The sequence below is a fragment of the Tamandua tetradactyla genome, chromosome 3, assembly GCF_023851605.1.
Source record: "Tamandua tetradactyla isolate mTamTet1 chromosome 3, mTamTet1.pri, whole genome shotgun sequence".
Classification (NCBI taxonomy): domain Eukaryota; kingdom Metazoa; phylum Chordata; class Mammalia; order Pilosa; family Myrmecophagidae; genus Tamandua; species Tamandua tetradactyla.
Window position 1 is genome coordinate 3,751,849 of NC_135329.1, and position 27,621 is coordinate 3,779,469.

Below are 27,621 nucleotides of genomic sequence, written 5' to 3' on the forward strand. Positions count from 1 at the left end.
TCTCTGTCTTTTAATTAGTGTATTAAGGCAACATTTAATGTAGTTATTGATATGTTATGCTTATATACCATTTTATTGTTTGTTTTCTCAAGTTTTCATTTTTTTGTGTTCTTTTTCCAGCCTTTCTTCGTATTACTTATGTTTTAGAATTCCATTTTGATTCATCTATAGCACTTTTGAGTATATTTCTTTGTAGAGCTTTCTAAATGCTTGCTCTAGGTTTTACATTACATATATACAATTTATTACAGTCTATTGGTGTCAGCATCGTACCAGTTCAAGTGAAGTTTAGAAACATTTCTTCCTTTTATCTTCCCCCACTTCTCAAAGAGTCAGGATAAAAATTTCCTCTACATACACTTAGAACTATGTCCTACAGTTTTAGAATTTTTGTTAAAACTCTCAACATAATTTAGATATCCCAAAAGGAGAAGAAAATGCATTTGTCCACATGTTTACTCTTTCTGATGTCCAGGGTTCTCTTTTGTTATTTCCTTTCTCCTTAGAGCCATTCTTTTAGGACAGGTCTAGTGGTGACAAATTCCCTTAGTTTTCCTTTGTTTGAGAATGTCTTAATTTTCCCTTCTTTCCTGAAGGGTATTTTCACTGGAGATGGAGTTCTGGATTGACAGGTTTTTTTCTTTCAGTACTTAAATATGCTGTGTCACTCCATCTAGTCTTCATGAACCCTGATGAGAAACTTGTCATTCAAATAGATTTTCCTCTATAAGTAAAGCTTTATTTCTCTCTGACTGCTTTCAATAATTTTTCTTTGTCTTTAGTTTTCAACAATTCGGTTATGAAGTGATTTGGTATGGGTTTGAGTTTATTCTGTTTAGAGTTCATTAAATCTGTAGGTTGGGCTTTTGTCAAATTTGGGAAGTGTTTAGCCATTATTTCTTTGAGAAATAGGGTTTCTCTGTCACATGGGAAGGTACATGACAATGCCTTGCCCTTCTCTCCTGGCTTCTGGTTTCAAGAGGCTCTCTCAGTTCTGTTTCCAGTGGCTTTCACTCTAAGTATCAGTGGTTCCTCACTTAGTTTCTCTGGGGCAGATTCTGGGTTTCATCTCTTAGCTTAGCATCTCCAAACATCTGTGTCTTGCTCTCATTTCTCTGTTCTTTGTGTCAGTTCTCCAGGCATCTCAAACATCTGCGTCTCTCTGCTCTCTGTATGGGTTTGAGCTCTTTCTCTCTCCATGAGCTCCTTTTAGGACTCCAATAAACTAAGACCCACTTTGAATGGATGGGGTCACATCTCCATGGAAATAATCTAATCAAAAGTCCACACTCACAATTGGGTGGTGTGCCGCTTTGAATCTGTTGTGCACCCCAGAAAAGCCATGTCCTTTAATTGTCATTCAATATTGCTGGGTAGGATCTTTCTGATTGTTTCCATGAAGATGTAACCCACCCAATTGTGGGTGGTAACTTTTGATTAGGTAGTTTCCATGGAGATGTGTTTCCATCCATTCAAGGTGGGTTGCTTACTGGAGCCCTTTAAGAGGGAACCATTTTGGAAAAAGCTTTAGAGCCACCAGAACTGACAGAGGCACCAGGACTGACAGAGCCCTGGTCACCACTGGCCCATCTTCAGAGTCAAGGTATCTTTCTCTGAATGCCTTAAATTGGACATTTTCATGGCCTTAGGACTGTAAATTTGTAATTTAATAAATCCTCTTTGAAAAAGCCAATCTGTTTCTGGTATATTACATTCTGGCAGCTTTAGCAAAATGAAACACTAAGAGTTTCTTTTAGAAATGGTGCACCTTTTCTGGTCCTTTGGCTACAAAGAGTAGGCTTCTTTTGGAGTTTTTGTTTTATTCGGTCTGTGTTCACTGGTGTCTCTGAGCTTCTACCTATTTCAGTTCCATGCCTACAATATAGGAAACAAAAAGAAAACCCAAGGAGATCACCTGTATCATTCCTTGGGTCACAAGGTCTGCTTTTTGTTCTCCAACTTTCAGAATCTTCTAACGTTGTTTTATAATATCCAGGACTTTAAATTGCACTTAGAAGGAGAAATAGGAAAAAGTATATCTCCATCTTCCCGAAAGCAGAAAACCTCAGAAAAAAATGGAACCCCTACTTCCACTGGATCTCAAAAAATATCCACAGATGGACTGGCCCTTATAAATCATCTAGTCTAATTCTTCATTTGATTGACTGAGAATCAGAGAGGGGAAGATATTTTCATTTGCTAAAGCTGCCAGAATACTACACACCAGAGATGGATCAGCTTTTAATAAGGGGGTTTATTTAGTTACAAATTTATAGTTCTTCAGAGGAAAGGCAGATGGTTTTCCTCCAGCTTTCTCTGTCACATGGGAAGGAACATGGTGGACATCTGCTGGGCTTCCCTCCCAGCTTTTGGGTTCAAATGGCTTTAGCCAGGGTGATTACTTCCTGCATCCCTAAACATCTGGGTCTGAGCTCCAAGTGCTGAGATGAGGTGTGCTGAGCAATTCTGGCCTCTCTCTTTTAAGCCTCCAGCTAATGAAATTAAATGTTGCTCACTCCAGAAGGCACTCCCCTAAGCCTACTGCAGATCAATCAGCTATAGATGAATTTCACATGCTGATGATTTAAGTCCAGAGCAACAGAACAACAAGGCATCATGACCTGGCCAAACTGACACCTGAACCTAATATCACAGAATTGTCTAAATCAAGGCCACAGAATGAGTCTGGGGCAGAACAAAAATGAAAGTTGGGTTTTTCTGACTTTTAGTTAGTGCCAACTGTGCTTACCAGGTCATCTCTTCCTTACAGTCTTCAAGGGACATCTCTAACTTAAATCTTTGACAATATTTATGACTATTCTCAGCCATGTATACCCCTTCCCTATCTCATATTCTTCCATCACCATGCTAAAGCTATAAAATAGAATTGAGGTTAGGAAAGTTGTGGAGGAAAAAAAAATCCATAAATAAAGAAAATATATTGAACCTTGTATTTGTGATTACAGCTTCTTGCTATATAGTTGGAAAAATACATCCTTTACAGTGTTGCTGTACAACTGTATACAGAGTCTGTGATACGATCTTGTGGCATTCTTGATACAGGTGAGCATGACAGATTTTATTCAGGATTCCTGCCTTTCTTATCAACTGGGGCAAAAAGAGGTATGGTGAAAGGAAGCTTAGCACAGTAATAGATTCCCTTGGTTTGAACAAATCATGTGTGGTGGCTTGAAGCCATATATACCCCAGAAAACATGCTCTTAAATTTAATCCATTTTTGTGGGTGTGAACTCATTGTAAGTAGCACCTTTTGATAAGTTAAGGTGAGTGTGGCTTGGCCTCGTGAGGATGGCTCTTAATCCTATTATTGAAGCCCTTTCTAAATGGAATGAACATAGGGAGGGAGAGAAAGAGAGAGCGAGAGCCAGCGCACACCACAGAGGGAGCAGCCAGAAGCTGAAATCAACTGAACCTAGAAGAGAAGGGGAGGACCAGGAGATGCTGCCTTGCCTTGCCATGTGACAGAGAAGTCAAGGACTGCGCTCAGCCAGCCCCAGAACTCTGGTCTTTGAGAAGAAAGCATCACCTTGATGAGGCATTAATTTGGACATTTTTCTGGCCTCAAAACTGTGAGTGACTAAATTCCCATTGTTTAAACCAAACTATTTCATGGTATTTGCTTAAGCAGCGAAAGAAACTAAAATATCATGTAACTTCTCTATAGCTCAGTTTCTTAATCTGTAAAATGGGGATACTAATAATACCTAAACCTCATTATTTCTTCTGAGGACCACAAATAAAAGCAAACTGCACCTGGCTCATATTGAGCAACAATAAATATTAGCTGCTTTTGCAATTGTTGTTATGTCATTTATTGGAGGCCTGTAATAAATAAATGCTAGATATTTTGTATATAGTATTACACTTATCCTTAGACCAGCTTGTTATCCTCATTTTGGGATTAGGAAACTAGGATTATTTTATTATGAAAGTCACTTATAAATATAATATAAATTAGTATCATCTAAAAAGATAGATTATGTTTTAAAATAATTTTTGAAGCCCAAAAAAAGGAAAGTAGGAAACACATTACTTGGCACATTCAGAAAGCTATCAACAAAGCACCCAGTATTATAATATATAATCATAACAATTATTACTTTAAAAATTTAATGTCATCTAAAACCATTTAAAGAAAGAAAATAAAAGCATACTCTGTTTACTCTATGGGAACACTGAGCCTGGCCTTCGTCAGCTATCTTTTAAAAGTTGTCCCACGCAGCTAATAGGGCACACCCCTGGATTCCTGTAAGTACCCTATGAAGAAATATACTACGTATGGAATTCCTTCTCACCATCCTATAGCTAGAGTAGAGAATGAGATGCAGGAGGTAAAATGAAATTTTGCTGAGTTTTTCTATTTGTCATATAGTGTTCCCTTTACTATATTTTCATGTTATTCATTGCAAGTTTTAAACATTTTGAGGGAAAAACAATAAATAATTTCTTGTTTGCGATTCAATCATTGTTTGAGATTATTTTCTAAACACTTTCTGATATAAGAATAAACAGATACATTTTAAAACGTGCTTACCAAGGCAGAATGGCTCCAAAACGCTATTGACTGAAAACTCACTGGACAGGTTCATCATGGGAAGGCCCACGCTGAGGAGTGAGGACTTGACCTTCTCAGGACATGGTTTCAGGATCAAGTAGCTGGTGGCGTAGAGGATATAGCGAAGCCAGCAGAGCAGCGGCGTGGCGACCCTGCCTCTGGGTGTCTGTGACATTCGCTCAATCGTTGGAAAGAGCAGCAAGGTGCGGACAACCTACAACAGTGAGACACACTTTGAGTGTTCTCCAAGGGCAGTGCACCACCTCATGTTTCCTTCTGGGGAGTGGAAACGGTGACTGCGTTCACACAAGACAGATCTGTTCCGGCTGGAAAGCCCCACCGCCACGGCACGCTCCACCCATAACCGGTAAGACCCAAGGATGCCCCTCTAGTTGTGGGGTTAATCTTCATGGTGGGGAGGAATCAGACTCCAGGCCCCTTCTAGCCACTTGACAGCAGTTCACACTTTCTCTGAAGGACTGCTGAAATTAAGAACCACTATACCATTTTTAATAAAGAGGTTATATTAGATTGGTTGACTAATGATGATACCACAAGAAAGGAGAGCCACATAAAGAACTCCATTTCTACATACCATCCTTCATTCATTACTTTTGTAGATATTTCACCTTTGAAAAACTTCTATTTCTTAATCTTCTAAGTTAAAGATAATCTTTTAGATGACCAAATATATTTCTAACCCTAATAAGGTACAGGCCAGGGATAAGAGAAGCTGGAAATTTCTACCTCCATGATTTAAGGACAAAAATATTATTCAATTCAATTTATCAGAAAATTAGGAAATACATTTTAATACTATCCCAGAAGAAAAAAGAAGATCACTAAAACCATTGTAAATCTATCATTATTTACACAATAATATTTTTTAAAGAGTATGTAAAAAGAACTTCTTTGGGGATCAGCAAATCAAAATAGTCAGGTACAATCCCTATTACTAACAAAGTAACATGACTGGAATAGATCATCAGCGTTAACAGACTGCAGCATAGAAATGAGAATGTAAAGGATTCACTTAAAAAAACACACACTTTAAATTGTTACATGCAAGATAACTACTGAAAAGCCTATTGTGCTGGTTTGAAAGGAAGTATGCCCCCTAAGAAAAGCCATGCTTTAATATAAATCCCATTTCATAAAGGTAGAATAATCTCTATTCAATGCTGTGTGTTTGAAACTGTAATGAGATCATCTCCCTGGATGATGTGATTTAGTTAAGACTGGTTGTTAAACTGGATTAGGGGATGACATGTCTCCACCCATTTGAGTGGGTCTTGATTAGTTTCTGAAGTCCTATAAAAGAGGAAATATTTTGGAGAATGAGAGATTCAGAGAGAGCAGAACGATGTAGCCATGAGATGCAGAGTCCACGAGCCAGCAACCTTTGGAGACGAAGAAGGAAAATGCCTCCCAGGGAGCTTCATGAAACAGGAAGCCAGGAGAAGACGCTAGCAGATGATGCTGTGTTCGCCATGTGCCCTTCCAGATGAGAGAGGAACCCTGACTGTGTTTGCCATGTGCCTTCTCACTTGAGAGAGAAAAACCCTGAACTTCCTCAGCCTTCTTGAACCAAGGTATCTTTCCCTGGATGCCTTTGATTGGACATTTCTATAGACTTGTTTTGATTGGGACATTTTCTCGGCCTTAGAATTGTAAACTAGCAACTCATTAAATTCCCCTTGTTAAAAGCCTTTCCGTTTCTGGTATATTGCATTCCGGCAGCTAGCAAACTAGAACACCTATAAAACTTAAATGTACAATTTAAGAAATAATCAGAAGAACAGCTATGTGGGTCAAGACACAAAACATTGCCAGAAAGACACAAAACATTGCCAGAAGCCCTGCATGTACACCTTCCAATCACAACTGCTTCCTCTGCTCACATTTATTCCGATTTCCTTACTTTATATCAATCACTTCCTAACCCTGCTCTATATCAGTACTCAACAACCTTTAATAATTACTTCCATATTTTGTTTTACACTAGTACTTATCATTCCCTAATACTATTACTTATTTTTGCCTTTTAATGAACTTTATGTAGCTAGAATCATATAGTATGCACTGCAGTTGTCTTTTGGCTCTTTCACTCAACATTATGTTTATAAAATGCATCCATGTCAGTGTACGTAGCAAGTTGATTCATTATCTTCGATAAATAGTTTTCTACTGTATGAACATAACACAATTTTATTTACTTCACTGATAGATGTTTGGGTTGTATTCAATGTGGGCATATTATAAATATGCTTCTATGAACATTTTTGTACATGTCTTTAGGAAAACGTGGTCTTATATTTCTGCCGCATATATCACCTTGAAGCGAAATACTGTGTTACAGGGTATGCATATGTTCAACTTTAATAAATTAATGCCAAATAGCTTTCCAAAGTAGTTGTAGCACTTTACAACACCACCAGTGGCACATGAGAACTCATGCTGTTACATATCCTTACCATACCTGGTAATGGTGATGTCTTGAATTTTGACCACTGTGGTATATAGTGATTTTTTTGTTGCTTTGTGTTTTTCTGATGCCTAATGAGGTTGAATAGCTTTTATATGTTTCTTGGACTGTTCCTTATCCTTTGAAATGTTTATTCAAGTCTCTTGGACATTTTTCTATTAGGTTCCCTGTATATTTTCTTACTGATGTGTAGAAGTTGTTTTTTATTCTAGATACCAGAATTTTGTCACATTGTATAGTCTGTAATTTACCTGTTTTTGTTTGTTTGTTAATAAAGACAAGTTGGTAAGTTTGATGTAATCAAACTTAAGTCTTTTCTTTTATATAGTTACTGCTTCATGTCTTGTTTAAGAAATTCTACTTCAACCTAAAGTTAAGATTTTTTTTCATTCAAAACCCTTCTCTATAAGTTAGATAGTTACCTCTGAACTGTCCTATAATGTGGGTTTAAGTCTTCAGTTGTGTTGAACTTCAGTTGTGAGTCTGCTCCTTAGATTGCAAATGTCACTGGTTTGCTTATCCATTTCCCTGATGGCTTCTTCTCCTTCTGGGTGAACTGAATGCACTGTTGCCAGTCGGTCCTTGGAATAAAGGTAGGTTTTTGTAGACTAAGTCTCTTTTCTATCTTTGTCCTTCTTCATAGGAACCTGTTTGATGGCATGGCCCAAATTTCAAAAGGGATGGGTATTAGCTGTAATTCTATCTTCATGTCTCTCTCTTAGGGAGAACAGGAATTTAAAAGTGAAAACTACTGAGGACGTTTTTCATTCTAGTCATGATATCCTTTTGTATCTTCTTGTTTTCCCTTGGTCGTATCTGTTAGTACAGCTCAGCCATTTCCTTCAGACTTTTCCTTTTCTCTCAATAACTGAGATGTGTTCATTGTTTCTTTTCCGGTCACTCAAATATTCAGCCTCCCTTGGGTCTCACCTTTTGCCATATAAGTACAAATGTGTTGTTTCTTCACAACTCGTGGAGCCCTGCTAGGAGGAAGAGACTTTCTTCGTGAAGAGGGAGACCTCTTTTCGAGATGATTTTTAAAATGCTGGACCTGTAACCCTGCATTGCAAAATGCTTCTGATATGCTTTTCAAATGAATGTAGGGTTTCAGCCAGAATACTGAAACAAGATTCTGCCACCCTAGCATCTTCTCGGACACAAAGCAGAGGAGATGCGGGATGGGCTGTACTTATTAAAAGCCAAATAAAACATTTATAGGCATTTGTGATGCAAACCATTGTGAGCCCAAGAATGTTAGGGTGATCCTGAATCCTCAAATCAGAGCCAGGCGCCAGCATGGCCGGGGGTTTATATCATGGTTATGTACAAAGACTCAAACAAAGGTTATGGGATCTCTGTGGAGTTTGGATGGGAAATGACGATTAAATGAATCACACTTTCAGTGTGAACGCCAATGGTGCGTTCAAACACAGAGAAGGAAGGCGATCAGCCCTGGAATCCAGGACTTTTCTGATATTGATCATCTTTTTCCCCTTCTAGCATAACAGAGATAGAGTATTTCTGATTCAGCAATAATCATGATGTTGGAGATTCAGGGTAAGCATAAGCTATCTTCCACTGCAGGAAGCATGAGCAAAGAGCCTGCCTAATAGCTTCCAGGTGTCTCTAGGGCTCTGCAGCAGGCCTCCCTATTTTCATATTTGATGTACTAGAACAGTAAATGAATATGCTACTACTTCATCTTTGCCTATTTGTCCAAAGATATTCTTCAGGATTTCTGCCAAAGGCTTAGAGTCAAATGTGACTGCTGTCCCTCCTAGAGATGTGGCATGTTAATTAAATTAGGGAGTCTGACAATATTAAGTGTTGAAGTAGATGCAGATCAGCAGGAACTCTTAAACATGGCATTTATTAACCGTTATACGTCCCTTTTCTGTTTTTTGAAGTACAGTAACCTAAGTGTGTATCTGGGACTCACGCAGAAGGGAAATCTTTACTACATTGTCCCATGTTAACTGTATAATATAGGGACCTGGCATTTCACTTGGCTACCAAGCAGCATGTTTTAAGAGTCTGAGAGGCAGAATGGATGAAGAATCTCTCAGCATTTGGAGTGGCATTACAATTAACCATTGATTTGTCCACCTTTAAATTCAGAATTCTTCCCTGTCTTTTAGGTAATTCTACTATCTCAAGTCCTCTTATTTCAAGTACTACATGATGTTCTGCTGGACTTAAAAAGACAGGAGAGATTTCAAATAGGGGTGGATTTATGCAAGCAATCTCCAGTATTAAGGGAAGGAGGGTTTCTCCCTCCCTCCACTGAGGTGTCCTAGGTGAACAGCTAAGAAGGCGCTGCCTTCCCCAGTCCACAGAAAGAGTTAATCTTTTCTACTGGCCTACATTTCCAACTCTGTGCAAAGAGATTACTTATGGTGTAGAATAAATTAAATGCCACCTTCTAGTTCTTCAAGAACGCCTTGGGTATTTTTAGCTAATGTACATTTTGGAATTGGCTAGGCAAGTTCCACAAACATCTAGTTGAGATTCTGATTGGGATTGTAACAAATTTATGAATTAATTTGGGAAGAAGTAATATCTTTACAATATTGAATCTTCCAATCCATGAGCATGGGATAGTTCTCCTTTATTATAAATCTTCTTTATTGTCTCAAAGTTTTATATATTTTACCTGCCGTCATCCTGCAAAACTTTTGTCAGATTATTAGGTACTCGTTATTTTTCATGTTATTGTAAATAGGATATTCTAAAAATGTAATTCTCTAAATGGTTGTTGCTGATATATACAAATACAAATGATAGTGGCCTGTTGATTTTATGCCAAGCAAACTTGCTGAACTCTATTAGTTCTAACAACTTATCTTCAGATTCTTTTGGATTTTCTAAGTACATGTTCATGAACAATGAGTATTGTTTCTTCTTTTCTTTCCTGTTACCTTTTATCTTGTATTTCTTGTTCTTACCTTATAGAGTAGCAGGACCCTCAATGTTAAATAATTTTTGCTCCTGATCTCAAAGGAAAAACTTGCAATATGCCACCATAGCATAAGGTGTGCTAAAGGGTTTTTTTTTACAGATATACCTAATCAGACTGAAAAAACTTCCTTCTGTTCCTAGCTTACTAATTTTTAAAAAAATCATAAATGGAGGCTAATTTTATCAAATGCTTTCCCTGCATGAACTGAGATGATCATGAGAAATTTCTCCATTTATTAACGTGGCAAATTTACACCTGACTTTCTAGTGTAAGCTTCCATTCTTGGCGTAAATCCACCTGGGACATGATACATTCTTTTATATACATTGCTTTTATTTGGTTTCCCAATATTTAAAATATATATATTTTTATTGAGAAATATCTACACGCATACAGTCCAACCATATTATACAATCAGTGGTTCACAATATCATCACATAGTTGTGTATTTCTCAAGATGATCATTTTTAGAACATCTGCATCACTCCAGAAAAATAAATAAAAAGAAAAAAAAAACCTCATACATCCTGTACCCTTTACCTCTCCTTCCCACTGATCCACAGTATTTCAATCTGCCAATTTTTACCTGTTCTCTCCCTCTATTATTTATTTATTGGTTTCTCAATATTTTGTGAAATATTTTTGCATGCTGATAAGAGGGCAGCCTGCAACTTCTTTTTCTCTTTTTTTAGGTTGGGTATAAAGGTCTTGCTAGTTTGGAAAAAAAATGAGTTGGAGATCATGGCCCATTCTTCCATTATCTAGAAGACTCTGCAAAATAAAAGAATAGTTTATTTTCTGAATATTTGGTAGACTCACCAGTGAAGCCATCTAGGCCCGGAGGTTTATTTTTAGAAAGAGTTTCGACTACTGGCTAATTCAATTTCTTTAATGGCTAAATGACTATTCAGGCTTCCTATATCTTCTTAAATCTGTGTAGATGTTATCTTTTCCTAGGAATTTGTCCATTTCATTTAAATTTCCAAATTTGTTGCATAAAGTTACTTATAATATCGTACTATTATAAGCTGATCGCTGTGTAACTACTAGTGATACTACCGTTCTCATTTATGATACTGATGGTTAGTGCCTGACAGAGCAGTTATCTCTAGTGACAATTTTACCTTAGGATTTATTGTGTTTAATCTTAACATAGCTATACCAGATTTCCTTTGGTTAGCATTTGCATACTACAACTTTTTCTACTTTTACATTTTACCTTTCCATATCCTTAAATTTTAGAGGTGTCTCTTTAGCAGGACACAATTGGTTTTTTAAAAATCTAATCTTTCAGTCTTTTTCTCTAACATGATTTAGGACATTTTCATTTAAAGTAATTGCAAATATTCAGAGTTGAAATCTACGAATCTTATTTCATGCTTCCTATTTGTCCTATTTTCCCCCCATAATTTTCTTCTTTCGTACTATCTTCTGGATAAAAAAGATATGAGTATTTAAAAAATTGGTAAATAAAATTGAATAAATAATACACTATTTGAGTAAAACATGTATAATGTTAGTAAGCCACAATAAATGATTGATAATTATATAACCATTTAAATAAAAATAATAATTGGGAAAATATGTATAATGTTACTAAGTCACAAGTCCTGGGTCGGGGGAGGGCAAAGGAAATTAAAAAAAAAAAACCACATGGCAGAGGACTAGGGACTGGCTGAGGTGGTGGTGTGATTTTAAATAGGATTCAATGAAACGTGACATTTGAGTACAGGCAGGAAGGAGTGTACCAGAAGATATTGGGAAAAAGTATTACTGGGAGAAGGAAAAGCAAGTGCACAGGCCAGAGTATAGAAGTCTCACTTAGCATGTTTGTGCAATAGCAGGGAGAGCAGTATTGTTGGAGAAGAGTGTGTGAAGGGGAAAGCAGTTCCAGATGTGATCACAGAGGTAGCAGGAGTGACACATGATGTAGGGTTTAATAATAGGATTTGGTTTTTACACTGTGGGAACTGGGAAGCCTTTGAAGGGATTGGAAAACAGGAGTCACACGGTCTGACCTCCATTTTAATAAGGATTATTCTGGTTGCTGTTGTACTATTACTATCCAGGAAATACTAAATCAATGAAATCAGATAAGATAAAAGCAAATGAGAATTATAAATACTGGAAAGGAAGATACAAAATTAACATTACTTAAAGATTTGGTTAAAAAAGTTTTTAAAAAAGGGATTCATTTGTACACCTCATTGCAGCATTAGCCACAATTGCCAAGAGATGAAAGCAAATGAAGTGTCCATCTACCAATGAACACATAAAGAAAACATGGTATATGCAGATAATGGAATGTTACTGAGGCATGAAAAGGCATGAAGTCCTGATGCACGCAACAACACGGACGAAACTTAAAGACATCATGTTGACTGAAATAAGCCAGGCACAAAAGGACATACAGTATCATGATCTCACTGATATGAAATAATTAGAATAAGCAAATCTATAGAGTTAGAAATTATAGAATACAGGCTACTAGGTGCTGGGAAAAGGGTAGGGAATGGAAGTTAATGTTTAATTGGTACAGACGTTTGTTTAGAGTGATGGAAAAGTTTTGGTAATGGATGGTGGTAAGGGTAGCACAACACTGTGAATGTAATTATACCACCAAATTATATATCTGAATGTGGTAAAAGGGGAAATTTTAGGTTGCATATATGTTACTAGAACAAAATTAAAAAAAAAGAAAAAACAAAACCTGGGACTGTACAACACAATGAACCCTAATGTAAACTATGGACTATTGTTGGTTGTACAATTATTATTATTAGTATTAGTATTAGTGTGATATCTTTGTAACAATTGCTGAAAGAATATCAATTGTATTATTTCATCAATTGTTACAAAGATATCACACTAATGTAATGTGTCATTAATGGGGGGATATGTGGGAACTCTGTATATTCTGTATGATATATTTGTAAACATACAACTTCTCCAATAAAAAATATATATAATAAAAACCCGGGACCGTTTCCACTATTCAGTTACAAAAGATATATAAATTATCCCACCAACTTAATCTGGCAATTCATTTCAATCCCAATTAAAATACTAAACGATGAATCTTATTTTGAAATGTCAAATTATATTACTGTTCATTTGGAAAATGAAATACAAGAATAATCCAGGGATTCTAAAGAAGGGGAGAAACAGGGGAGAATAACTCCACTAAATTATTATACAAATCATAAGACTACAATAAATTCAAATTAAATTAAAATTGCATAATACCAGAAAAGGATTACACAGCACAACAGAATGAAAAAGAGAACAAACCTGAATATATATATGGGAATTAAATTTATGATAAAGGTATTAGTAGGGGGAAAAGGGTCATCTAATAAATGCAGTTGGAAAATACAGAAAACAGTTGTTTGAAATAGCGAAAGACTGAAAATGAGTATTCATAATTAGGACCAGTTATAAAAATTACACTATAATCGATACAGCGAATGCTATGCGACAACAAAATACTAGGTTGATATATATGTTCTGACAAGGAGAGATGTGAGTTTTGTTTCTTTTTCGAGACTGTTAGTAAAAAAGAGTTAACATGCTTCAAGTGAGACATTCTAAGCCCAGCGGTTTGTATGTTCTTTGGGCTTTCTGCTCTGGAAGAACAGAAGTATTTTTGCTTATTTTCAGGTTCCTTAACTATGCCCCCAGATGAAACTGGAAAACCAGATGCCACTGAATAACGGAGGTTGCATGCCTCCATTGACCTGAATTCAACTGGTAAATTCTCAATCTTATTTTCACCTTCAGGCAAGTTTTATAAAATTTTGGCACATAACCAAAGTAACTATTATAACAAATTTGGTTAAAAAATAATCCCAAAGAATAATGTGAGATCAGCACATTTAATTCTAATTCTCTAGTCGTTCCATATTTATAACATTGTAGATGTTAAGATGAAATATGCAGAATGGGAATACCTGTGTGGATTGGATTCTTCCTTAGAAAAGTAAAACTCAATTATGTTCTACTGCACTCTATTTATGAAAGCAGAAAATTACGCTAAAACATGTTACAAGTATTTTAAATACCAAAGTTAGAAATATTTTCCCTTTGACCAATCGGCAGTTAACTAGAACACTGAACTAATGGAAACAACCCATTTTCCAAGAAGTCTTATAATTTAGCCCTTTATGATATTGCTGTACTCAATTTAGTTTAAAGTTTACTCACTCCAAAGAAGGGGCTTCTTTGCGTTTCTTAAAATATGCTCCAAGATTTAGGGAACATAAATGGTAAATACAGCTACTTTCAAACCAAAAAACATTATTACACAGATTCCATACTAGTTATATAACCCCAGTACACAAGAACTTTAGACTGATCAAATCAGCTGGCAGAAACAGGAAGCAGTTCATTACTTTTTATAAATGATCCATTACTGTGACCTATGTTAAACAAAACTTCATGCTAGGGAAACTAAAAATATATGAGCAACCACATAGTTACGTGCGTTCTGAAATCATGGGAATGGACTGGAGCACAAGCGAGCTCTAATATGCAGTGGAAGGCATCACTGCCTCGCAAAGCATAAGGCCAAGCACTGTCTGGCACAACTAATGCTTGGTTGATGAAACTGGTTTTCCTCTCTTGCCTTTGGAGAATAAGAGCTATAATCTGTTAGGTGAAACATAATTCCTAGATATAATGATAATTTCATTGAAATTTATATTTCAAATTTGATAGCTTAAGTCACAGTAATAAAAATTTCTTTTATTCTTCATGTAGAAAACTACTGACAAAAAAAATCAAGCCAAGAAGGTATACCCAGTTTTCTTAACACTGTGCAAAGAAGGTTTCCAAATCTGTGCACATGATGAAACATTCTTTTAAATTATTGTCTCATTAAAGAAAGAATGTCCGGACTGGTCAATTCATTTTACTCTAAGAAAACATTTTTAAATAGTTCACATTCTCATTTGAAAACTATTAGAGTCAACTTTTGATAATGAAGCATGATCATGCTTTCTTGAACAGTTAAAAAAATATATAGATACACATTGGGACTGTTTATATTGGATGCATTTGGGAGGTTGGAGATAATATTTTCAGGTTTATTTTTCCTGAAGTTACTAGTCATTTTTTTCGGCAGGGAGTTAGGAAACAATGTGAGGTGTGCCCATAGGTAAGGAGTGTGATGCTTAGGTATGGCTCATGCATCAAGGCTTTCATTAGACACGAGCTTTTTAAACAAAGAGCAAAACCTAAAAATCATTCATGAACTTTACTTTTCAGAAAACTTATTACAGATGCATCCATTTTTCTAGGACACAGCAAAGATGTCCCTGTAATGAGAAAACAAAGTCATGAACTATGGTACTTCCACGTCTTCAAAAGAACAGCATCACTGTTACTTTCCATGTCTGTTTATTAGTTGACCCTACCTGTGGGACTGGTTCCTAATCCTTCCCCACCACACAAGGTGGAAATGAGAAAATGTAGTACACAGTTTATCTTTTTATAAGATTGCCAACATTGTTAAGACATTTCTCAGTGAGCATGCAATATAAACCAGACAGCCTTCAAGATAAAGTTACTAACAGCAAGAGCAGAGTTCTAGAAACAATCTTAACTGAGCTCATCTCTTCTCCCCATGAAACCATGTTCTTCTCTCTTTAGGATCAGACTGGAAACACAATTCTATTCAGTTTATTTTATCATAAGTATGCATAGTTTATAAACTGAAAATGCTCCACCTACTACTTGCCACTACATTTTAGTGATCCAGAACTTGCTTTGTGAGATCTTTTATTTTTTCTTAAAACTTCACATCAGTAAGCCAAGAATTTGCCCAGCAGAAGGAAAATGCTTAGAATACGTAGTAGTAGTAGTAGTAGTAGTAATAGTTTATCACTTAGTGATAGCTTACCATATTCTAGGCACTGAGTCAATGCACTTTGCATTCATTATCTCATTTAACACACAACATTTGTATGACATAAGTACTATTTCTTCATTTCTTATATGAGAAAACAGAGGGTCAGCTACTAAGAGAAAGGTATGAAATATGAACCCAAGCAAAGTGACTTCAGAGCCATGCTAGTAATCATTATGTACACTGTATACCTATATAAAAAATAGTTTCTTTGTTATCATTATTGCTTGGTGATACAGTTCCCTTATGTTTGAACCAATCACCTCCTTCAGCAACTAGCTCATTGTGAAAGACAGGCCAATATCAAATCATTCAGCTTCAGAAATAACTAACCCTATATCCTAAGAAGTAAATCATTCGATCCTTTAACTAGTGATTACTGACACAAAATTATGGCATTTCAACATAGTCCCTTAAGATATTAAGAAACTGATCACTTTTTACCATTTTCCATTCATGTAAATTGTACTTAAACCTTCTGGGGCAAAGATTTTTCTGTGTTAAAATTATCCAAAGTTTTTTTAAAAAGCCATTTTGTGAATGTAATCTACATGTCAGGGTTGTTACATACAAGGAATACTTTCATATTTACAGAGACCGTTATATAACTTATGATTACACGCAACTATTTTAAACATCACTTCAAAATCTTCCTATAACCCATTCTTCTGAAGCTTTTATCATTTTATACATTTCATATATTGAGGCGTATTCCTTAGCCTCAAATCTCTTGGAATCTATTTCTTTCTGCATCCTTCAAATTCAGAACCACTAAAACCCTATTCAGAAAGCAGTGACGCTTGCAGGTCCACTGAAGATTATTCCTTACTAGTCCTGTGATATAATAGCCTACTGCAGAATGCCTGCTATTCTGCACTGAACGTTATTCTCCAGGTAGACCCCAAATTCAGTGACCATGACAACAGCAAACCCATTCTCATATCTACAGCTACAAAACTCCCACATGACCACTGCGGCCCTTGGCAATACTGGCTTTCTCATGGTTCCCAATGGCAGCACCACACAGACTCTAAAAGGGTGGCTCTGCCGACCAAGAAACTGCTATTTGGCAATTTCCTAAAATTGGAGCTGGAGTACTATGTGTACTATGTGTACAGGAAGCAAAAAACAAAGACCCAATTTTTTGGCAATGGGTTTAGGAATGTTCTAAGTTACAAACCTCTTTAAAAAATCTTTAAAAACTTAGGCCCAGCCTCTCCAGAACATCAACTAGTTCCATCCCCTGATCCCATATTATCAACAGCCTCTTCCAACATGAAAAAGTTAGAATGGGCATAGCCCAAATACTCCTCAAGAGTGAGAGAAAGATCAAAGGAGATTGCGAAGTTATACAGAGAAGGTAGGATTTGGCAGATGAGTATGACTGTTTAATCACTGTTTTTTTCAGTTTTTTTTTACATGGGCAGGCTCTGGGAATCGAACCCGGATTCCTGGCATGGCAGGCGAGAAATCTGCCACTGAGCCACCACTGCCAACCCTTAATCATTATTTTTGATATTTCTTTTAGTTTCCAGTAGAGTGACTAGACTTAAAAACCTAAAATTGTGGAATTGTAACCCATACTAATTTCTGAAATCTTTTCTACCAAAGATTGTTGCAATGTGCTTTGAACTTCGTTTTTTTTTTTTGTATATATGCTATTTTTTACAAAAAAGAAAAAAGTCAATCGTGATGATTTAATATACATATATATTTCTTCTGGCCTCCAGTGTCCTGGCAGCTAGGGGGAAAGATCTGAGATGGTGGGGTGGTGGCCCACGGTGGGCTCTGGGGCTCTGTTCTATAACTACTTGTTGAAGAGTGCTTTGATAATTATTGCTTTTTTCTCTCTTTACTTTGTATATATGCTATATTATACACTTAAAAAGTTAAAAAAGTTACTAGGTGTGCATAAGCATGTTCATTTGCTCATTCAACAAAGGTAAATTGAGCAATGTATAAGTCTAGGTTCTCCATCAAAGATAAACTGAGTGCTCACTCGGGCAGCACACATACTAAAATTGAAGAGATACAGAGAAGATTAGCAAGGTCACTGTGCAAAGATGACATGCAAATTCGTGAAGCATTCCATATTTAAAAAATAAATACAGATAAACTGAGCACTGTATAAGTCTAGGTTCTCCAGAGAAACAGGGTGTGTGTGTGCGCGTGCGTATTGGCTTGAAATTGTTCTGTACTCCAGAAAAGCCAGGTTTTCTTATCAAATCTTGTGGAGGCAGACCTATTGTTTAGTGTGGAAACTTTGATTACTTTTTTTCCATGGAGATATGACCAGACCCAGTTGTTAAGGGTGACCTTTTGAGTAGATGGATATGTGACTCTGCCCATTCAAGGTGGTCCTGATTAGTTTATTAGGGTTCTTTAAAAGGGAAAACATTTTGCAGGAAGCTCAGACACTTAGAGAACTGAGAGAGATGCAGACATTTGGAGATCCTTGGAGGGCCAAGAGAAAGCAGATGCCTAGATGCAGACATCTGGAGACGCAGAGCTCAGCAGACGTCACCATGTGCCTTTCCATGAGATGCCAAGCAACTAAGAACCCAGAGTTGTGTCCCAGAGGTACTAAATGAGGATTCAGACACTTAAGAGAGGAAACCACCAGAATCAGAAGACGCAATGGAACCAGGAACAAGGACCAACAGATGCTAGCCACATGCCTTCCCATGTGACAGACATCTGCCTTTCTTAAGTCAAGGTACCTTTCTCTGGATGTCTTAGTTTGGACATTTTTATGGTCTTAGAATTTGTAAACTTGCAACTCAATAAATTGGTTTTTAAAAAGCTGTTCCATTTCTCGTATGGTGCATTCTGGCAGCATTTAACAAACTAAAACATGGGGGTTCCAAGTAGGAAGTATTTAGGGCAGGCTAGCAGGCTGGAAATTCAGGTAAGAGTTCATGAGTCCTGAGGTAGAATTTCTTCTTCTCTAGGACACCTCTGTTTTTCACTGTTAATGCCTTAACTAACTGGGTGAGTTCTACCCACCTTATCAAGGCTAATCTCCTTCACTTAAAGTCAACTGATTATAGATACTAATCACATCTACAAAATACCTTCCCAAAAACGTCTAGACAGAGTTGGTCAAACAACTAAATATCCAGAGCTTAGCCAAATTCATGCATGTAATTAACTACGACATTCAGGTAAATTATGCCAAATACTGTGCTGAGTGCTAAAGACACAATGGTGCACAAGAAATAGTCACTGCCCTCAGCGAACCTAAACTCGGAGAGCTATTTAAACTAATTCACAATAAGTATTTTGTATGGGAAATAAAAGGTATTATATAACATGTAAAAATGAATACTAGAGACCTCTTGCTTATCATGGCCTGGGAAACTTTGAAAAGGACCTTGAAAAAGAAAGTGTTTGACATTCACTGAGTACCTACTATGAACAAGTGATGATGACAGTACAGGGTTACTCTACTCACTGAAATCAGTAAAACAAAATTCTTCCCCATTAAACTTTGCTGAAAAACACTGTGAAGTATGCATATGTCAGTTTAGTACCTTTTTTTAGGCTGTACTAAAATAAGGCAAAGGTATCTATCACAGGTTTTCCTAGTAAGGGAGAGGAATACACTGGAAAGGCTCACAGGCAGACACATTCTGGGCGCATGCTGAAGCACAGAAACCGGGGGTTCCTGCCACAGAAGTGATCCAGTGAACATTCCCAGTTTTTGAGACGTCAGCTGTAAGACACAAAGTGTGACTTTCTTGTTTCATTTTGTCTGGCAAAAAGCAAATCCATTAGTTAGTACGGCTACGACCCCATGAGCTCAAGATGAAAGGCCTGACGGTAAGTTATGTTCTGAGAAAAATAAAGATGTGCCTTACACTTATTTCTTTCTCACAGGTCTGGGAAGGGGATCTTACTCCTCCCACAAACTCCCAGACATGCCCACTTCATGAGGGTAGCACCTCTCCTGGGGCTGCACAATCCTAGGTATCTCCAGGCTCAGCAACAACCCGGGCTCCTTGCTGAGCCCTATCAGCGCCTCCCTGAACTTCTGAGGCCTTGGTTTCTACAGAGCTGAGAGGGGACAACTGCCTCTGGAAAGGTTCTTGACCTTCCCCCAAAAGACTGGACTGCATTCCTGAGAGCCTGCAGACATCTCTGCCGACTCTCAAGAGAAATGGGTATAAAAATAAGATGTCACTAATATTTCAACTAAAAATGCTCTGCTGTATCTAAAAATGCTATGTGACAGAACTAGGAAACAAATACTCTGTTACCAGTATAGATTTAGTCAGCAATTAAAAAATTCATTCACCTCAATAGCCCTTGATAGGTACTCAGAAGATACAGCTAATATTTTCAATGGCTAGAATTAAATGATGCTTTTCAAATGCATACAGCAAAAGTTTACATTAAGTTAAAAGCACACTTGCTACAAGAAATCAAAGAAAACTGATTTTGAAACAATTCTATGATGCTCTCAATTAAGTCCACCTGTCTTTCTGAAAGATAAAAGCATTTCTTTTATTTTCAGCTTTGTACAATCTTTATGCATAGGTTCCCTGGAACACCAGTGGAATACGATCACTGAATGGAAGAGGCACATTCTGTCGGGGAAAGTACCCAGCGAGTGATTCTAATTAGTCTTCCCACAGAGCACTATAAAATATGTTGTTTCAGACTTTTATTTTGAGATAAAGATGTTTCCTTTTCTCCTCTGAAAAATCACTTCAAAACAATGATACCATAAAACTGAAACATATCTTGATTCCCAATAAATCTGGGAGACATCTGTACCACCAAACCGCAATATACTGTTCCTCAGTCTTGGGGGGCGGGGGTGGGTGGTAAAAAACTCCTCAAAGATTCCCTCGTAGAGCTATTCTAATAAGTAAATAAAGTTGTTATCATTCAGTTTGGGGGGGGATTGCATGTTTTTTTGAGCCCCCAAATTGCTATGTATGTTTGCCAAAATACCAATTCCCACTAAAACAGACAAAATAACTTCAGCAAACAATTGTCATAGCTGGATTGCAGACTTTTATATGATAGGCTTGGGACCATGGACAATACCTCCCCATTTAAGAACTTACCCTCTTACAATAAATGCAGAGTTTCTGACTGTGACAGAGTTATGTATCTCCATAATCTCACAGCCTACCAGAGTGACATTTGAGGTCCTTGACAAAAAGGCCGACTTTTGCATCTAGTCCCTCTTCAGCAAAGGCCAAAGTCCATATGTGGACAGTCATGCCCACACAAAGAGACTTTCATATAGAAAATGTAATACAAATCTTAAAGATAAATTAGTAACAAGTGCTTGTAAGACACCTGAATAAAGACTTTACCACAGAAGATGCAGCAAAACATATATAAAAAAGAAACTCAAGAAAAAGACTATGGAAAAAGTAAAAGAAGTTATTAAGTTGTTTAGAGGTAAGATAAAATATTACATTAACAAAAATAGAGCATAAAAAGAATATACAGTAAACAAGACAGAATTCCTAAAAATTAAACATATGATTTCCTAAATTAAAAAAATAGCCAACAGGTTGGAAGACAGTAGAAGAAATCCCACCAAAAGCACAGAGATGAGGAGGGAGAGAAAAAAATGAGACAATCAATGTAGGAAAACTAACAACCGACTGAGCAAGTTCCAGAAAGAAAAGATACATAAAAAGATGAGTTCTAAATGAAAGTTCTCCCAACAGAAGAACACGTACATAAGGTCTTCATATTCAACAGCCATCAAATGTCAAGGACAAGATATTAGCATTCTAGATCACAAGCTGGGCGGCTTAAATTAACAGAGATTTATTCTCTCAGAGTTCTGGAGGCCAGAAGTCTGAAATCAGTATTGTTAGGCTGAAATCACGATGTTGACAGAGCTGTGCTCTCTCTGGAGGCTTTAGGGCAAAACCCATTCCTTGCCTCTTACAGCTTCTGGTGGCTGCCAGCGTTCTTTTACTTTTAGCCACATTGCTCCCATCTGTCTGAGGCCACACTGCCTCCTGTTTTTCTATGACTTCTCTTCTGCTGTGTGATGTCTCCCTCTGACTCTCTCTTATAAGGACAACACGTGTGATTGCACTGAAGATTCACCCAGATAACCCAGCATAATCTCCCCATTTAAATTCCCTTAATTTGATCACACCTTTAACCATAAAAGGTTTTGGGGATTACGACCTGATATTTTGGGAGGGTATTTTTCAGCCTGACATAGACAATGAATAACATTTCTTAATGCAGTCGGTTGAATTACGTACCCCAACAAACACTGTCATCATAATCCACATCCCTGCAGGCAGGAGCCCACTGGAAACAGAATCTTTCAAAGAAATTATTTATAGCTAAAGTGTGGCCAGTTGAAACAGGTGGATGTTAATCCAGATTACCAGGGGCCTTGTAAGAGAATTCAGAAGTCAAAGAAGCAAGGAAAGGAGAGGATATCACCATGTGATGAGAGGCAAGAGTACGAACCAAGGAACCTCAAGGATTTCCAGCAACTAGCACAGAAAGCTATAGATTTGGGGGAGAAAGTAAGCCTTGTGATATCTTGATTTTGGACTTCTAGCCTCAAAACCATGAGCCAATAAATTTCCATATTTATGCCAACCCACTCTGCAGGAATTCATTATTGCAGTCTGGTAAACCAAGATACCAAGTCAAAGCACAAGATCATGAAATTTCAGAATACCAGGAATAAACAAATGATTTGAAAAGTTTCCAGGAAGAAAACAAATCACACTCAAAGAAGCAAGAATCAAAATGGCATATGAGGAATGAAGTAATAGGAACCAAATTTACCCTTCCACTGTAAACTACTAGTGAACCAAACAAATTTAATGAAACAATGGTCTTCGGACACTAAACGACATGCAATTCAGGCAGTGAACTCTTAAAGAAGAGAAACATATGAGGTGAGTCTCATGACTGCCCCAGTTCACTGCCCAGAGACAGTACCCAGACCAGAGCACAAGAGGTCCCAATTGAGTAGAGGACTGTGGGTAGGTCAAGGTGGTAGAATATGCAGGGCAGCATTGGAGGAGAAAGCTAAACATAGTGAAATTCAACTTTTGGCTGAGTACTGGTAAGTGCAGGCATATGAGGAAACCTACTGGGAATGAACCAGTGGAGGGAAGGAGCGGGAACAATCCTTAGCATTCACACAAGATGAGGGTTAGTTTACGTTTCCACCACCACAGAGTGGAAAAAGTTCCTAACATACAAGCTATCATAAAGAGTACACAAAAAGGATTACCTTATCAGGGAGACCAAATGAACACCAGACAATAGGCTGTTCCAGAAAAAGCTTAAAATCAAGTCTTAAAAACTTTGTTTCAAAGCAACTTAAGTATTTCCCAAAACAAAGCCAAAAACATTCAAAGAATTACAAAAATATGCAATGCGCAACAATGTAAAATTCATGTCTGGCACCTGAACAAAAATTATCAGGCATTTAAACAAGAAGGAATACATGCCCCATAACCAGGAGAAAAATCAATCAATAGAAACTAAACTAGAAATAACACAGATGACAGAATTATTAGACAAGGACTTTCAAACAGTATTATAAACCTACCCCATATATTTAAGAAGATGGAGAACAACAAAAAATGATGAGGCAAGAAATGAAAAACATAAAAATTTACAGTCAATAAATTTTAAAACCTTAAATTAAATGGACAAATTCCTTAAAAGATGCAAAATACCAAAGTTCACTCTAGAAAGAGATAACCTCTATGACAGAAACTGAATTTGTGATTAAAAACCTTTCTACACATTTGACAAGATTCAACATCCTTTCCTGCTGAAAACACTTCAAAAGATAGGAATACAAGGGAACTTCCTTAAAATGATAGAGGGAATATATGAAAAACCCACAGCTAATATCATCCTCAATGGGGAAAAATTGAAAACTTTCCCCCTAAGATCAGGAACAAGACAAGGATGTCCACTATCACCACTATTATTCAACATTGTGTTGGAAGTTCTAGCCAGAGCAATTAGGCAAGAAAAAGAAATACAAGGCATCAAAATTGGAAAGGAAGAAGTAAAACTATCACTGTTTGCAGACGATATGATACTATATGTAGAAAACCCGGAAAAATCCACAACAAAATTACTAGAGCTAATAAATGAGTACAGCAAAGTAGCAGGCTACAAGATCAACATTCAAAAATCTGTAGCTTTTCTATACACTAGTAATGAACAAGCTGAGGCGGAAATCAAGAAACGAATCCCATTTACAATCACAACTAAAAGAATAAAATACCTAGGAATAAATTTAACCAAAGAGACAAAAAACCTATATAAAGAAAACTACAAAAAACTGTTAAAAGAAATCACAGAAGACCTAAATAGATGGAAGGGCATACCGTGTTCATGGATTGGAAGACTAAATATAGTTAAGATGTCAATCCTACCTAAATTGATTTACAGATTCAATGCAATACCAATCAAAATCCCAACAACTTATTTTTCAGAAATAGAAAAACCAATAAGCAAATTTATCTGGAAGGGCAGGGTACCCCGAATTGCTAAAAACATCTTGAGGAAAAAAAACGAAGCTGGAAGTCTCGCGCTGCCTGACTTTAAGGCATATTATGAAGCCACAGTGGTCAAAACAGCATGGTATTGGCATAAAGATAGATATATCGACCAATGGAATCGAATAGAGTGCTCAGATATAGACCCTCTCATCTATGGACATTTGATCTTTGATAAGGCAGTCAAGCCAACTCACCTGGGACAGAACAGTCTCTTCAATAAATGGTGCCTAGAGAACTGGATATCCATATGCAAAAGAATGAAAAAAGACTCATCTCTCACACCCTATACAAAAGTTAACTCAAAATGGATCAAAGATCTAAACATTAGGTCTAAGACCATAAAACAGTTAGAGGAAAATGTTGGGAGATATCTTATGGATCTTACAACTGGAGGTGGTTTTATGGACCTTAAACCTAAAGCAAGAACACTGAAGAAGGAAATAAATAAATGGGAGCTCCTCAAAATTAAACACTTTTGTGCATCAGAGAACTTCATCAAGAAAGTAGAAAGACAGCCTACACAATGGGAGACAATATTTGGAAACGACATATCAGATAAAGGTCTAGTATCCAGAATTTATAAAGAGATTATTCAACTCAACAACAAAAAGACAGCCAACCCAATTACAAAATGGGAAAAAGACTTAAACAGACACCTACCAGAAGAAGAAATACGGATGGCCAAGAGGCACATGAAGAGATGCTCAATGTCCCTGGCCATTAGAGAAATGCAAATCAAAACCACAATGAGATATCATCTCACACCCACCAGAATGGCCATTATCAACAAAACAGAAAATGACAAGTGCTGGAGAGGATGCGGAGAAAGAGGCACACTTATCCACTGTTGGTGGGAATGTCAAAGGGTGCAACCACTGTGGAAGGCAGTTTGGCGGTTCCTCAAAAAGCTGAATATAGAATTGCCATACGACCCAGCAATACCATTGCTAGGTATCTACTCAAAGGACTTAAGGGCAAAGACACAAACGGACATTTGCACACCAATGTTTATAGCAGCGTTATTTACAATTGCAAAGAGATGGAAACAGCCAAAATCTCCATCAACAGAAGAGTGGCTAAACAAACTGTGGTATATACATACGATGGAATATTATGCAGCTTTAAGACAAGATAAACTTATGAACCATGTAATAACATGGATGGACCTAGAGAATATTATGCTGAGTGAATCCAGCAAAAAACTAAAGGACAAATACTGTATGGTCCCACTGATGTGAACGGACATTCGAGAATAAACTTGAAATATGTCATTGGTAACAGAGTTCAGCAGGAGTTAGAAACATGGTAAGACAATGGGTAATTGAAGCTGAAGGGATACAGACTGTGCAACAGGACTAGATACAAAAACTCAAAAATGGACAGCACAATAATACCTAATTGTAAAGTAATCATGTTAAAATACTGAATGAAGCTGCATCTGAGCTATAGGGTTTTTTTTTGTTTTTGTTTGCTTGTTGGTTTGTTTGTTGTTGTTGTTTTTTACTATTACTACTACTTTTATTTCTTTTCTTTATATTAACATTTTATATCTTTTTCTGTTGTGTTGCTAGTTCCTCTAAACCGATGCAAATGTACTAAGAAACAATGATCATGCATCTATGTGATGATGTTAAGAATTACTGAGTGCATATGTAGAATGGTATGATTTCTAAATGTTGTGTTAATTTCTTTTTTTTTTCTTTCTTTCTTTCCGTTAATAAAAAAATTTAAAAAAAAAAAAAAACCTTTCTACACAGGGGTTGGGGGGAAATGGGAACTGACTACTAAATGGTTAATCAGGTTTCTTTCGGGGGGGTGGTGATGTAAATGTTCTGAAGTGGATTGTGGTGATGGCTGCATGGCTCTGTGAATATACTAAAAACCAATGTACTAAAAATTATATAGTGCATTTTAGATGGGTCAATTGTATTATATGTAAATAACAGCTCAAGAAATCTGTTGTTTAAAACACAAAATAAGAAAGAAAAGAAATATTGCCACAAAGAAAACTCCAAACCCAGATGACTTCATTTGTAAATTCTACCAAACATTTAAGGAAGAAATAATGCCATTTGCACCAATGCTTCTAGAAAACTGAAAAGGACAGAATACTTCACAACTCATACAGCATTACCCTGATATCAAAGGCAGAAAAAGACAGTAAAAGAAAAGAAAACCATAGGATCAATATCTTCTCATGAACATAAACATAAATTTTAGCCATCACATCCAGCAATATATAAAAAGGGTGATACATTATGATCGAAAGGGGTTTATCCCAATAATGTAAGATTGGTTTAATATTTGAAAATCAGACAATATAATTCACTATATTAACAGCTTGAAAAAGAAAAACCATAGCAGAAAATAGCATCATCTGAAGAGAAGCAGAAAAGCACTTGATTAATCTTACTAGAAACAGAAGGATTCTTTAATTCAATAAAGCGCATGTATGAAAAAATTTATAGAACATCACAGAAGTGTAGCTGGAAATTTCATTCTGGAAATGCAAAATGCCATACTCACTTTAGAAAACAGTTTAGCAGTTTCTTTCTTTCTTTCTTTTTCTTTTTTTAAAACTTTTTTTATTGTATAATATAACATATATACAAACCAAAGAAATAAAAAAGCAATAGTTCTCAAAGCACTCTTCAACAAATAGTTACAGGACAGATCCCAGACTTTGTCATGGGCTACCATACGATCCTCTCGTGTTTCTCCTTCTAGCTGCTCCAGAATATAGGAGGCTAGAGGGCTTAAATATTCTTTTATCATCACAATCGACTTCTTTTCTTTCTTGTGAAAAATAACATATATACAAAAAAGCTATAAATTTCAAAGCACCGCACCACAATTAGTTGTAGAACACATTTCAGAGTTTGACATGGGTTACAATTTCACAATTTTAGGTTTTTACTTCTAGTTGCTCTAAAACACTGGAGACTAAATGAGATAATTTAATGATTCCGCATTCATATTCATTTGTTAAATCCTATCTTCTTTGTATAACTCCACCATCACCTTTGGTGTTTCCATCTGTCTCTTTAGGGGTGTTCGGGCTATGGTAATTCTGAATTTTTCATACTGGAAGGGTCTGTCACTAATATGGGGTAGGGACATGGAACTATCTGATGTCCTAGAGAGGCTGGGCTAGGTTTCAGG

At 36.7% G+C, this 27,621-nt stretch overlaps 1 protein-coding gene, 1 non-coding gene and 1 pseudogene across 7 annotated transcripts in view; 1 reads left to right on the forward strand and 2 right to left on the reverse strand.

Moving 5' to 3' along the window:
* LDAH (lipid droplet associated hydrolase) overlaps nucleotides 1-27,621 on the reverse strand; it is a 185,092-nt gene that overhangs the window by 51,193 nt on the left and 106,278 nt on the right. For all 6 annotated transcript variants that reach the window (XM_077152180.1, XM_077152181.1, XM_077152182.1 and 3 more), the window contains exon 5: nucleotides 4,556-4,790. In XM_077152180.1, the coding sequence (XP_077008295.1) occupies nucleotides 4,556-4,790 (235 nt within the window). The remainder of the gene's footprint in view (nucleotides 1-4,555; nucleotides 4,791-27,621) is intronic.
* Nucleotides 4,809-9,400, reverse strand: LOC143676676 (nuclear pore complex protein Nup88 pseudogene; annotated as a pseudogene).
* On the forward strand, nucleotides 17,917-18,023 carry LOC143678479 (U6 spliceosomal RNA). The gene has a single exon (XR_013173286.1). It is a non-coding gene; the product is annotated as a U6 spliceosomal RNA (small nuclear RNA).